The sequence below is a fragment of the Quercus suber genome, unplaced genomic scaffold, assembly GCF_002906115.3.
Source record: "Quercus suber isolate HL8 unplaced genomic scaffold, Cork oak 2.0 scaffold_64, whole genome shotgun sequence".
NCBI classification, from domain to species: Eukaryota; Viridiplantae; Streptophyta; class Magnoliopsida; order Fagales; family Fagaceae; genus Quercus; species Quercus suber.
In genome coordinates this window covers 376,221-390,254 of record NW_027069529.1, presented here as the reverse complement: position 1 = coordinate 390,254, position 14,034 = coordinate 376,221, and the positions used below count along the sequence as shown (strand labels likewise).

At 36.6% G+C, this 14,034-nt stretch overlaps 1 protein-coding gene across 1 annotated transcript; it reads left to right on the top strand.

Annotated features, from left to right (window-relative positions):
- Positions 1-10,174: 10,174 nt before the first annotated feature.
- Positions 10,175-11,224, top strand: LOC112029640 (abscisic acid receptor PYR1). Its single transcript, XM_024062327.2, has one exon. The coding sequence runs from the start codon at positions 10,245-10,247 to the stop codon at positions 10,893-10,895; it is 651 nt and encodes a 216-aa protein (XP_023918095.1). The 5' UTR covers positions 10,175-10,244; the 3' UTR covers positions 10,896-11,224.
- The last annotated feature ends 2,810 nt before the right edge of the window (positions 11,225-14,034 follow it).

The window sequence follows — 14,034 nt, the reverse complement described above, 5'->3', positions numbered from 1 at the left end:
ATAATAACAAATTTAAGGTACCTTTATATATTATAATCTCATCCACTCTCTCTTCTTTACGTTTGTTTGTTTCTGGAAAAAAAAATATTTAGACAAAAAAATAAGATAACGCAGCAGTAAGATTTTCGTATATCAATTTCTGATCATTGTTTGGAAAAAAAAAAAAAAAAAAAAAAAAAAACTGGCTTTTGCATTTCTGAATTCCAAGGAATCAAAGAAAGCAAAAAATCGGTTAAAAAAAAAAACTGTAGAAGCACCATCGCTACGTTCATGTTCACGCGGGTTAAGCCTATAATCCAAGGTTTGACTCTTAACTCTTGGATTAGAGTTTAAAACAAAATACACCATCTACCAAACTCAGCTTAAGAACAGCTTAATTAAGCCGTTTTTTAGCTATTCAGCTCATACCCAAAGGTCACTTACAAAGTCCTTTTCTTGTCCTATTTTTTTTCCCTTACATTATTTCAGTTTGCCTTTGTCGTAACTACACCCTTTAATGCTTTTCCATGTCGCAATACGCAACTGATACTAGATTAGGTCAAAATGATGACCCTCTCATCTCAAGTCCCAATAATTGGAGTAAAAAAGCCAGACCAACTCGTATATAATTTGATCGATAAAAACAAAAATGAATGTAGTTTTTCTGCTGAATCAAAAGGGAATATGCAGTTAGTCTAAGAAGATCGGTCAGCTTCATATATTAGTCATGAAAATGAATTAATTATGCACGCGTGACTAAATGACCTCTCTGACAACTGTCAAGTGGTCATATAAGTTGATAGTTGATACAAGCGCATGTTCACTAATTTAGAGCAACCTAAATTTCTTTTTTCAAGGTAATGGAATTTTCAAAACAATCTATTCAAAAGGAAAAAGGAAAGAATTTCAAGGTAATAGATACCAACCACGTTAAGGGGTTTTAGCCCTCATTTTCACAACTTATTTAATTTGTTTCTTTTCCGACCAAGTCACTGAAATTTTCTTGAGCTCAATCTGGCATGCTCGCACTATAAATTTCTTTGCTAGATTTATTTGATATAGGAACAAACTATAATTGATGTGAAGTTGGGATATGGGGGATAATAATTGGTGGGTATTAGTCTATATGACTATACCCATGACTTAACAAGTAACAACACGTACCTTGACTACAAAGAAATCTAATACTAAGAGCATTTGTATCAGTCTGTTTATAATAAAAAAAAATGTATAGAATTTACACAATTTTATCTAAAAATAACACCAGTTTGTATTAAATTGTGTAAATCTACAAGTTTGCTATAATAATCGTGTAAATTTATACTGACACTATTCATTTTACATTTAGTTGTTTATTTATTATTTTTTTTTTTATGTATCTTGAGGATGAAAAAAGATAGTGAATAATGATTATTGTGTGTGAAGAAAGAGAAACAATTAAAAATAAATAAATAAAAAATCGATCTTTTAATAAAATGTAATATAAAATAAATAATCTGATGTAAGATGTTTTGAAAAGTTAGTATATAAAATAAAAAATGTATGTTCTTATACTAAAATAGACACAATTTATTGTGCGAACCGATGCAAATACTCTAAAGTTGGTATAAAATTGCAAGTTGGGATACAGGTTTTCACTTTGGTTTGACTTTAGGCTTTACTAAAACTTGATCATTAATCTGTCGTACGTATACAAATGTGATCACTGGCTGAGGGAGGGGGGTGAAAAAAATCGCTCCCTTCCTCGCAATTTCTATGAAAAATAAAAAATATACATTGACTTTTACACATTGGCCTTCCCAAGAAAATAATTTGGCTTTGCCACCGTGTGATAAACTTTTTTAGCTTTGTTTAAAAACACTAAGGGCATATTTGGTAGACTGTAATAGGCGTTGTAATGTAATAATTATTCCTATGGTTTAGTTATTTTTTAGTTTGGTTATGTTTTTATTATAAAGAATAGTCATTCTTTATGAATAACTATTCTTCAAAATGAGGAATAATTATTCCTCTTTAAAAGGTGGTATTAGTTATTCTTTGGTAAGTGCAATAATTTTTATACTTAATATATTTCCAAATAAACAAACTTTCCATATACATCTAACAATTATAAAAATAAGAATAAAAAAAATCATAAAAAAATAGAGCATATCTCTCTTAAATTTAAAAATAACAATTTTTAAGGAGATATAATTGTATGAGTAAGATATTTCCTAAAATAAATGTTAAGTTTCATTCTAATGTTATAAGTTACAACCAAACTAATGAATATGTTTAATTATTACATTACAACACACTTTATTACTAGTAATAAAGATTACAATTCCTGTCGTAATCCTCATTCAATGTACCAAACGTACCCTAAAAAAAACTTTTAGCTAAGTTAAACTCAAGTAATTTCAACCCAGTTAAAGAGTACTCACGTCCAACTCTGCAAATCACTTTTTTAGTCAAATTGATAAGTAGTGTAACTAGATATCACACATACAACTCCATACCCGCCTCTGTATTATTGTTAAAAATTATGAAAAAAGTTATCGTGCTTAGCAACAATGCTGAAGAGTTTAGCTTTCTGTATATAATTCTCTCTTTTTTACTCTCTCTCTCCCTTTGATCGTGGGAAGCCACTTGCATCAGGTGTTGCTAGCACTCAAGGTCACTACAATGACCGATTGGCATCGTCGAGGTCACAGCTGTGGGGTGGGTGGTCTAGTCGCTAATCTGATTCCGTGTGGGTGTTGTTGGGTCATCAATATTAGGCATTGGGAGAAGTAGGGAAAAATATTTTGAGTTTTTAAGAGGATTTCAGTTTGTTGCACTGGGGCATTGTGAGAAAAGAAAGGGGGAGGGGAACCAATTATTAGAATGTTTTATGTGAATGTTCTTAAAAGTATTTAGGAGGCTAAGAACATGCGGCTTCTTATTAGCCACAACAAGCTCATCTCCAGAGTGGGGTGGGGGTTAGGGGGGCCATGGCCCCTCTGGATTTTCCAAAAATGCCCCCTTCTCCTCCATTTTATGTTAAAATTTTAAAATATTGAGAAAATTTTAGGTGGTGACCCTCTTTCATTTTTTAAATATATATATATATATATACTCTTTAATTTATTGTTGTCTCCTTTATTTATTTGGTTAATATTGGCTTTTTTGTCATATATAAATCATTAATTTTAGGAGCATTTAAAGTATAAGTAAATAAAAATATATAAGTAAATATGTTTTGCAAAAGATTTTTGTTGTTTTTCAAAAATAAAGTTATACGCATTATATAAAGTGTTAAAGTTGATAACAACAAAGATTCAAGACCATAGCTGGCACCCTTAGTTTCTGCAGACCAGCAAGGATAGCATGATCTCCTCATTGAATTGACATACAAAGTTAACACTATAGGAGAGGTCAGGTCTTGTGAATGTGAGATACTGAAGACCACCAACAATGCTCCTATAATGAGTAGGATTAGGGTACAATTCATTACAATTTGGCAAATGTCGACCTTTGGATGGCATGGGTGTGGAGATTGGTTTACAAGAACTCATTGAGGCATGCTCTAAGAGATCTAGTGCATAGCGGTGTTGAGAAAGAAAGAGGCCTATGGGGATTCGATGGACTTCAATACCAAGAAAATGATGAAGAAAGCCAAGGTCTTTAATGGAGAACTCACGTGCTAGTTGAGAGATAAGCCATGTGATTTGAGACGGATCATCACCAGTGACCACCATGTCATCTACGTAAAGGAGTAAAATAAGGATACCACCTTGGGAGTGACAAATGAACAAGCTTGGGTCAGTTGTGCTGCAGTAGAACCCAAGAGCAAGAAGAAATTCACTAAGTCTATCAAACCAAGCTCTAGGAGCTTGTTTAAGACCATATAAAGCACGACTTAGTTGGCAAACATGTGTTGGAAGCTTTGGATCAACATATCCAGGTGGTTGTTGCATATACACAGGTTGAGAGAGATGCCCATGAAGAAATGCATTCTTGACATCAAGTTGACGTATTTCCCAGCCTTTCACAACAGCAATTGTAAGAGTGAGTCGAATACTTGCAAGTTTGACAACTAGGGAGAAGGTTTCTGAAAAATCAACACCATCTACTTGGTTGAAGCCGTTGGCTACTAAACGAGCCTTGAGACGTTCAAGAGAGCCATCAGGATGAAGCTTAGCTTTGTAAACCCACTTGCAACCCACCATGTTCATATCAGGTCGATAAGGAACAAGAGTCCAAGTGTGGTTGGTTGCAAGGGCAACAAGTTCCTCATTCATGGCGATAGCCCAACCGGGATGGCGTTTTGCAGCTGTGATGGATCGTGGTTCTTGTGGAATGTCAGGTGAAGCCCGTGCAACATGAAAACCATGATATTTTGGATTACGCCGAATGATTCCAGCCTTTGACCGAGTGACCATAGTATGGTTGTTTGATGCAATAGGTGTAGATGACGAAGCAGAAGGAGGGGGCACATCTTGAGAAGTGGGCTCCATAATAACATCTGATGGGTTGGAGACTTGAGCAACATTAGATAAGCTTGGAGAAGAGTTAGCCCTAGATGAGAGAGGTGAGGCAAATGACTCAAGTGTGGGCTCCATGATGGAATTTGAAATTGAAGGCTTTGAGAGAGTTGGTGGTGCTAGTGCAGACAAAGATGGTAATGTAGATCTGCTGGCTGAAGAATTGCTATCTGAAGACGCAGTAGAGGTATTTAGCTCCCAATCTGAAAAGGTGCACATCTCCCCCTTAATTGAATCTTTGTCATAAAGTTTAGTGGGCTCACTATAAGGCAGGACTGCTTCATCAAACACAACATGTCGAGAGATATACACACGTCCAATTGGTGGATATAGACATTTATAGCCTTTATGCTTTGTGCTGTAACCAATAAACACACAAGGAAGAGATTTTGGCTGCAATTTGTTAGTCTGATAATCACCAAGATAAGGAAAACATTTGGAACCCAACACACGGAAAGTAGAGTAATCAGGATGCTTTCCATAAAGTCGAAAGAATGGAGATTGCATTCCAAGGTGTTGAGATGGCAACCGATTGATTAGAAAAACAGCTGTTGAAAAGCAATCCACCCAAAATCGAGGTGGAAGCCGGGCATGAAACATCATGGTTAGGCCCAATTCTGTGATATTACGATGCTTTCGCTCAGCTTTCCCATTTTGTTCTGGTGTTTTAGGACAGGCAGATTGATGGTGAATGCCTAAATTGATTAAATTTTGCCTAAACTCATTGGATGCAAATTCTCCCCCTTCATCACTTTGGAAAACACAAATTTTAGCATCAAACCGACATTTTACATATCTGTAAAATTGTTCAAAAGAAGCAAATAAATCTGACTTCTTGCGTAGAGGAAAAAACCATGTGAAGTGTGTATAATCATCAACAAAGATTGCATAAAAACGAAAATGTTCCCTTGATTTGACTGGGGCTGGTCCCCATAAATCACAATGAATTTTGAAGAATGGAATCTTTATTTCATTTTCAACAGGCAAGAAAGGCAGCCTACAAGATTTTCCCATCTGACAGCTAGTGCAAACTTTAAAAGACTTGGACTTTGAATTAAAAGAAATAAGATTGCTTGAATGTAAATGATCTATAACTCGTTGGTGTGGATGGCCAAGACGGTGATGCCAACAATCATTATTCGCCTGCCGAAATCTGTAAGAGAAAAAAGCCTTTGGATCTCCATCAACAGCAAATGTACCACCTCCATCAAGAGCATACAGTCCATCTCGTTTACACCCTTTCGCTACTATTTGGTTGGTTGTCATGTCCTTTATCACAAAACCAAGACCATCAAATTCAAAAGTGAAAGGAAAATCAGTTGTAAGCTTGCTAATAGAGAGTAGATTTTTCTTTATATCGGGGACCAACAAAACATCATTTAATTTGATAGAAGAAACACCAGTACCAATAGTTGCTTGACCAATATGAGTAATGGGCAAAGTTTTTCCATTTCCAACCATTACACCATCAGATCCATGATAGGGAGTTAAAGAATCAAGATTACCTGGATCATCTGTGATATGATCTGTTGCTCCAGTATCTGGGAACCATTCAGAATCTTGACTATCAGCAATTTTTATAGCTGCAAGTGCTTTTGGGATATCATCTGGAAAGAATGAATGGTTGAATCGATTAAAGCACTTAAGAGTTGTATGATTCCGTTTATTACAGATCTGACAGATAGGAACCTTATCCTTACTACCAACTGGCTGGTTACAGGACTGTGAGGAATTGAAAGTCTTAGGAGTAGTTTGGTGACCTTGAGCAAAGCCACGTCCTTTGGAATTGAATGATATTTGCCCTCCATTATTTTTTCTGTTCTTGTTGCTGCGTTGGCCATAGAAGACCATTTGAGGAGCTGGTTGTGCATCAAGGTTATGCCGTTCAGCATAACTCTCTAAGAGAGTAACTATTTCTGAATATGGTAGAACGGGAGGGCGAAGCATAGTGGTGGTGAACATTGCATACTCCTTGCCAAGTCCATTTAGAAGCCACCATGACTTCTTTTGATCCGTAACTGGTTTGCCAATGGCAGCAAGATCATCACAGACAGCTTTGAATCGGCGTAAATACATAGCCAAAGTGTCAGCACCTCGAGTCATAAAAGTGAGCCGCTGCTTTAGTGCAAGGCTACGATCAGATGAAACTCGTGCAAAGGCATGTACAAGGGCATTCCAGACCTCAACTGAAGTGTTGAGACCGACAACAATGCCAAGGACTTCTTCAGATATAGTGGCTGTCAACCATCCTTTGACTAGACGGTCAGATTTTCGCCACTTCACAAATGCAGGGTTTGGATGTGGATTGGACTCAGCGTCCATGATAAACTGTGATGGTGGTTTAGTTTCACCTGTAATAAATCCTTGAAGATCATAACTCTCAAGGATGTTTAGCATTTGTGTTTTCCAAAGAAGGAAGTTTGTGGAAGAGAGACAGAGTGATACAAAATTGGCAACATTTTGTGTTACTGGATAAGGGTACTCATCAACTTGAGATGAATTTGATGAGGATGACATGATTGAAAAAAAAAAAAAAAAATCTCTCTATCTCACCAGTGGCTCTGATACCATGTTAAATTACCGATTGTCCCAAAAGCTTAACCTGTTAGGAAATGGTGAATTTAATCACTTAACCATAAGTCTAACAAAAGTTACCCTAATACAATAATACATTTGGCTTAGCCTCCCTTGAGAAAATTTTCTGGCTCTACTACTGCTCATCTCCAAAACATCCCACATCAAGCAAGCTATATGCAAGCCAAAGAATGTGAAAGCTGCACTACCTCGCTAAGTATGGTGAAATATTGTAAGTCAACAATTTTTTTCTTGATTTTTTATCTCTCTAGTCAACAATTTTTTTCCCAATTTTTTTATTGATGAAAACATCTCTCTCTCTCTCTCTCTCTCTCTCTCTCTCCGGAGTAAGGAGCATGCCACACCTAAAAATCTTTGTCTATCATCAATACACCTCATTACTGATTTAAGTCATTTGCAAACACATGCCCTTGTCACTAAAAAATGTGCATGGAGTTTCTCCTTGCTCATGGTAGGGATCTCGAGCTGGTGATTTGGTCCTTCACTTTGACGAACCATTCAGCCCTACAATCATGGCCACAAACAATTATCGTCTTGCTTCTAATTATCTGTGAAGACAAGGACATTTTTCTTTCTTGATCTTGCTTCTTTACCTATGACTACTTATTGCTCTTGCATCTGATGTTAGCATGAATTCGTGATTGTATAATTCAATTTTGTGATTTCTTGGGACTAAAATTTTGTTGATTGTTGATTTGTTAGTGAAAGAGAAATAAAGAAAATGTTTAAATCAGGGAATGTAGGATATAGATTAAAAAAAAAAATTCATATTTGTGTAGAGAGGAAATATATATATTTTTTTTAAAATAATTAAAATAATGTTTTAAATCGAATTGAAAAATAATTGAAAGTGCGCATGTGAATAATGGGTTACCTAAAATAAAAATAAAAAATTGGCGAGTTTTAATTAAAATTTAACTAATGTTATATGAATGTTCTATTATTAAAATATATGAAAAATAAATTAAAATGCTATCATAATCATAGGTTTATCTTCATCAATCAGGTCAAAACTATTCCAAATATTGGAAAGAATTAGATAATGTAAAAATGAAAAACAATGCACATGTCAAATCAACACGTTGATTATGAGGGAAGAAACAAAAATCAATATCACAAATTTATGTAGAAAAACTACTCAAAATTAATCAAGTTAACAGAAATCGAAGTTGATAAATTTTCACATCAATCTCAGAATTTAACTTTTAACTATTACAAGATTTAATATGTGTTTGAATCTTTTTTGTCAAAACTTTGAGAAAATAAATTTTTATAAGACTTTTATGATATAAGCCCACCACGTGTGTTTGGTATAAAGTATAAAATAATGAAATGATAAAGAGTAAATTATTATTGTAGGGATAAGGGCCCAAAATTATTTATTGGGCCTTGGGCCTTATTCGAGAATGTGGGCCTATCCGAGGGGTGGCAAATAATTGTGAGGGGTTCCAATTTTAAAGTCTCATGAGTAAGGAACGAATGGAGGGTGGTCCGAGGAGGAACTCCTTCTCGGATATGATGAATGCAGTTCAAAACTATATTCCAACGATCAAGGTGACCTTCCAGGAGGTTTCAGCAATAATGACATGCATCATACACATATAAGAATGATGGGAACTCAGAAATATCTAAAGAAAAACTGCTACCACAGCATTAAATACACTACAGCTGTTTTTCTGGCCACATTTATGTGGAGAAGACCCATGCATAGTGCAGTCTTGGCTACCACGACTCACAAAAAGCAAAAGAGGATGTCTGATGAGACAGACACTCAAGTAAGGGCTCAGATGATCAACAAGTGTAAGATCAAGATAGTCCAAAGGGAACTATATAATGTGAGAAACCCTCCATGAGAAGGGGGATCGGAAAAATAGAGAAAGAGTACTGTAGCAATCAAAATTGTATTTATACCCAACTATTTTCCTTATTCTTGCTTGATCATCTTTCAAAATCATACTAGCCATTGCCAATTACATTAGGGCCTAGTTTTCCAACCCACTCTTTACAAATTTATTGTATTGGGCTCACTGGGCCAAGATCTCATACATCTTGGACTTGGGCTGCAAATCGTATCCCTACAATTATTATGTTTTTATTATTTATGAGTAGAAAGATAGAAAATGGAATGGTGATTTTATGATTTTCTTTTTTCTTACGCTCCATTTATTTTGAGGTAAAATATTTTACCACTTTCAAGTGTTTGTTTGCATGTAAAATGTTGTCAAACTTGTAAAATATTTTCCATTAACTATAAAATCTTTTATAAAAAATTGTAAAATGTTTTACCTTTAAATTTTTGGTAAATGTTTTTTACAAAAACACATGATGGCTTCCACTCCCTCCATTTGGTGGCTAGGTCACTAGTCTTTATAGTCTAGTAGTTGAAGCTACCAATTTGGCAACTAGTGCCAACAATACTATAATCGGAGACATTTTTTTGATTGTGGATGCAAACGATTCGGTGGTTGGAGTTGTCATTCCAACCGTCGGTTTTTGCAATTCAGTCATTGAAGGTTTGATTGCCGAAGCTACCATTCCGACAATCTAGTCATTGGACCTTTGGCACCAATAGCTCCTAAGGTTGAGCCACTAGTTTTGGTGATTTGCTTGAAAACATGTCATACAAAACACGTGCAAATATTTTAGAAAAAAAAAATGTAGCGTAAATGTCATTTCTTCTTCAATTTTCTTAACAATTTAAATTGAAAAAAAAGAAAAAAAAAGAAAAAAAGAATTATGGATCCAAAACAAATTTCATCTATCCTATTTTCTTTCATGAACTTAGCTCACTAGAACAACGACTTTGAAAGAAGTGCTCTCCTCCGTGATGGTCGGGTTAGATCGTGTATGCGCCGCCATTTAAATAATAAGACTAATTTGTAAGACAAGTAAAAAAAATAGTAACTTAATAAATAAAAAAAGAAGATAAAAATTAGCTGGATTTGGCTTTAACGAAAGCCAAGCCAGGCTGATCTGTCAAACAACCCACAACCCAGCCAGTAAGCCACTTGTCCACCTCATCAATGTGACACCTGTCCTCCATACCCAATATTATATTCAAAATTCACACAATTTCCCAGTTTACCCCTACCATTTCCCAAAAATCCCAACTCTTATAAAACTAAAAACGTACTCACAAATTCATTCTAACAAAATTCACAATCAATGGAAAAAGGCGAGGCTTCAAGTTCAACGACGGAGCAAGACTCGGACGAAACACAGAGCACGACTCACCACCACTTGACACTCCCACCGGGTTTGACTCAGGACGAGTTCGACGAGTTGAGCCCGTTCGTGTCCGAGTTCCACACATACAAACTCGGACCGGGTCAATGCTCAACCCTACTCGCTCAACGAGTCGACGCGCCGGTACAGACCGTTTGGTCCGTAGTCCGGCGATTCGATAAGCCACAAACCTACAAGCACTTCATCAAGAGCTGTACGGTCGAGGAAAACTTCACAATGACCGTAGGGTGCACCAGGGAGGTCAATGTTATCTCCGGATTACCGGCTGAAACCAGCTCCGAGAGACTCGATATGCTAGACGATGACCGACGCGTCACCGGTTTCAGTATCACCGGAGGGGAGCACCGGTTGAGGAATTACCGTTCGGTCACGTCGGTGCACGGGTTCGAGCGCGACGGGAAGATCTGGACCGTTGTTTTGGAATCTTATGTGGTTGATGTGCCGGAAGGGAACACCGAGGAGGACACGCGTCTGTTCGCCGACACAGTTGTCAAGTTGAATCTGCAGAAGCTCGCGTCTGTCACCCAAGGGATTGCCCGTGACGGTGACGGTAAGTCTCGCGGATTTTAAACCAAACCAAAAATGTGTTTGTTCTTTAATTTGTGGCAAAATCAGTGTTTGTGAGTTTTTTTTTTTTTTTTTTTTTGAGTTAATCACGAAAATATCCTTTGCTTTCGAATGGATTGACTGGGTGCCACGTGATCATTTGAGGTAGTTTTCCATGGAGTGTGTGCATTGAATTTGTTCCGTGAGCTTCTTGTGTACGTACAGACTACAAAGAAAGAGTGAAAGAGAGAGAGCTTGAGCGAGGGTATTAATGTCTTTTTGTATTATGTAAATATGATTTTTACTTTTTAAAATTTAGGTGGCAAAATGGGAATTGAGTTTTTATTTTTTTATTTTTATTTTTTATTTCTTATGACTCAAGTCAATTAATATTTGAGATAGTGCTCCATTGAATCCATCGTGACACAAAAATATGTGAATAATTTCAAGAAGACTATAATTTTACTCAAGTCAAATGAACACTAGAGAGATATTGCTCGACTGAATCCATCACGACACAAAAAAATATATATATAAAAACAATTCTTTGGTGTGGAGAGACTTTCTCATTTATTTAAAGCCCTTTCACCATGATTTTAAAAACCGAACCGGTCATAAAACCGTTTTTTTTTTGTAATTTTTGGTTCAATCTCGGTTTTTGGCCGATTTTTCGGTTGTTGACCGGTTTTGGAGCTTTTAACCGGACCGAATTAGCCTCCGATTTCCGGTTGAACCAGTCAGACCGACCGGTCCGGTCCGATTTTTAAAACAGTGCCTTTCACATGCATTAGGGTTTTAGATAGTGATCCTCTCGGAGTCTCATAATATCATTTCATTATTTTAGAAAGAAAAAAAAAAAGTGTTAACACTTAGGCATCAATTTCCATTACTGTAACATCTTTAATCGAATCTATGCTTTAGACCTTTTTTCTTGATTCAAATAAAAGATTCTAATATCTAATCGCAATACAAGGGGCGAGTAACAGTAATACAACTTAGAAACTATTGTGGTAAACTTTATTCCAATTAAATGTAATATTATATTACTCACCATTGTGATATCCATGGAGTAAAAGAATGCCTTTAAACTCGAAATGACACTAGTAGTAGACTCTTATTAAAATATTTCACTTTATTCCAATTAAATATTGTATTATAATGAAATGCCCACTTGCACTTGGACTAGAGAGTAGGGGAAAAAAAATAAATTAATAGTGTTGATTGAATTTGGACCCTACTTCGAGGTAAGAAATTAAAAAAAAAAAACTTGGCCCGAGGAATTAGTTATTGCCCTTGAGTGAGAGAGAGAGAGAGAGAGAGAGATTGACCACCACCAATTGTGTCAGCTGGAATAGTGTATTTTCTAGGTACAGAATCTATTACTTCTGTACAGAGTGTGTGTGCATTCCATTTCTAGGGAGGTCGAGAGGAATTTCTAGGGAAGCTCAAGAAAACAAAGAGACCCCATTTCTGGCAAGTTCTTCAAGGCTGCATTCTATTTTCCGCTTCAGGTTAAAAAATAAAGACACTGTTTTATTTGCCAAAAGGATCTGTATCTCTTAAGTCTTTAATTATTTTAGTCCTTTTCCTTTGTACCATTATTCCCATCTGTAATTATTATTCTAATAGTTCTTCACTGTTTCCCTATAGTGGCCCCCATTTGTAACCATTGCACCATCGTCCTCATCTGGACCGTCCGGTCACAATCTTTGCAGCTCATGATTGTTTCTAATAAGGGTAATACTGTTTGATTTTATTAATGCGTTAGGCCGGTGGAAAAGTGTTGTGAGAGAGAGTGTTCAATTTTTCCTTATATGTGTTTCGATACGCGATATGCATGCTTGGTTGAGGGTGAAAAACTGAACAAATGAAAAGCTCTTTATTTTTAAGAAAGAAAATGAGAGTATGTATTGTGGGGTCCGTGGGCCTGATAGCCTCAGTCCTTCACATAGCAGGCCCAAGGCCCATGCCGAGGAGAGCAAGCTATTTCTGAGGAGAAAGGGGGGAAGCCTATTCTCTTGAATCCACGCCGAGGACACCTTGTCCTCGGCCTGACAAGATTGATTCCGGGGAGTGGCTAACCCCAAGGCAAGCTGTCACTCTCGCATTTAATGCACTCAACTAACCCCCCTGGCCGCATTAATGGAGAGGTAACCCCTTGGCAGGATAACGTTGGTCAGAGTGAGCCACTTGAGTATCGATAAAGCTTCTGATGGGATGGACGACCAGAGAAAAAGGCGAATAGACAATCAACAGATGGAAGCAAAAGATAGGAAGATTAAAACTATAAAAGAAGAGCTAGTAAAGCAAATAGAGGGAGGGAAAAAAAAAGGAAGGGCCTCCTCGGCCACAGGCCGAGGAGCATTCCCTCATTTGTAAGAAAACACTTAGCCATTTTTAAAGATAAGTTTGGGCATGGTGATCAACGGCCAGCACCTAAGCCTGTCAGCCCACTCTCTATAAATGTATTGTTTAGGGCTTGTTGGGCTGAAAACCCAACACTCAATTCAAATTGAGTCCCTACAATTGGCGCCGTCTGTGGGGAGGATTAGGGTGCTGGCCGGTGCACCAGGTAAACGTTCCAAGTTATAATTATTTGTTTTACAGTAGATTGAAAAAGATGAGGTTCTAAGTTCTAAGTGTTTGTTTTACGGTAGATTGAAAAAGATAACGTTCCAAGTTATAATTATTTGTTTTACAGTAGATTGAAAAAGATGAGGTTCTAAGTTCTAAGTGTTTGTTTTACGGTAGATTGAAAAAGATAACGTTCCAAGTTATAAGTATTTGTTTCACAGCAGATTGAATAAGATAAGAGTTCTAAATTTTAAGTATTTATTGTTAAAAAAAAAAAAAAAAAAAAAAAAAACAAACAACAACGAAAGAGAAAAACAAAAGATCTTGATATTATTAATTCAAACGTAGAAAAATTACATATTACAATCAGAGGCTCAGGTAGGCCTGTGTTACAAGCAAATTTACAAGCTAATAGCCACCTGCTATTCCTAGCTATTCCTACAATCAGAGGCCCAGGTGAAGCCGCCCCAAGGGAGAACTAGCCGGAGGGAAGTGTCAACTCGTGCTTTTATTTGGCACCAAGAGAATGGGAGAGCTTGACACAAGGTGGAGGAGGTGAAGGACAATCATGCCCTCAGGCCCCCAACCA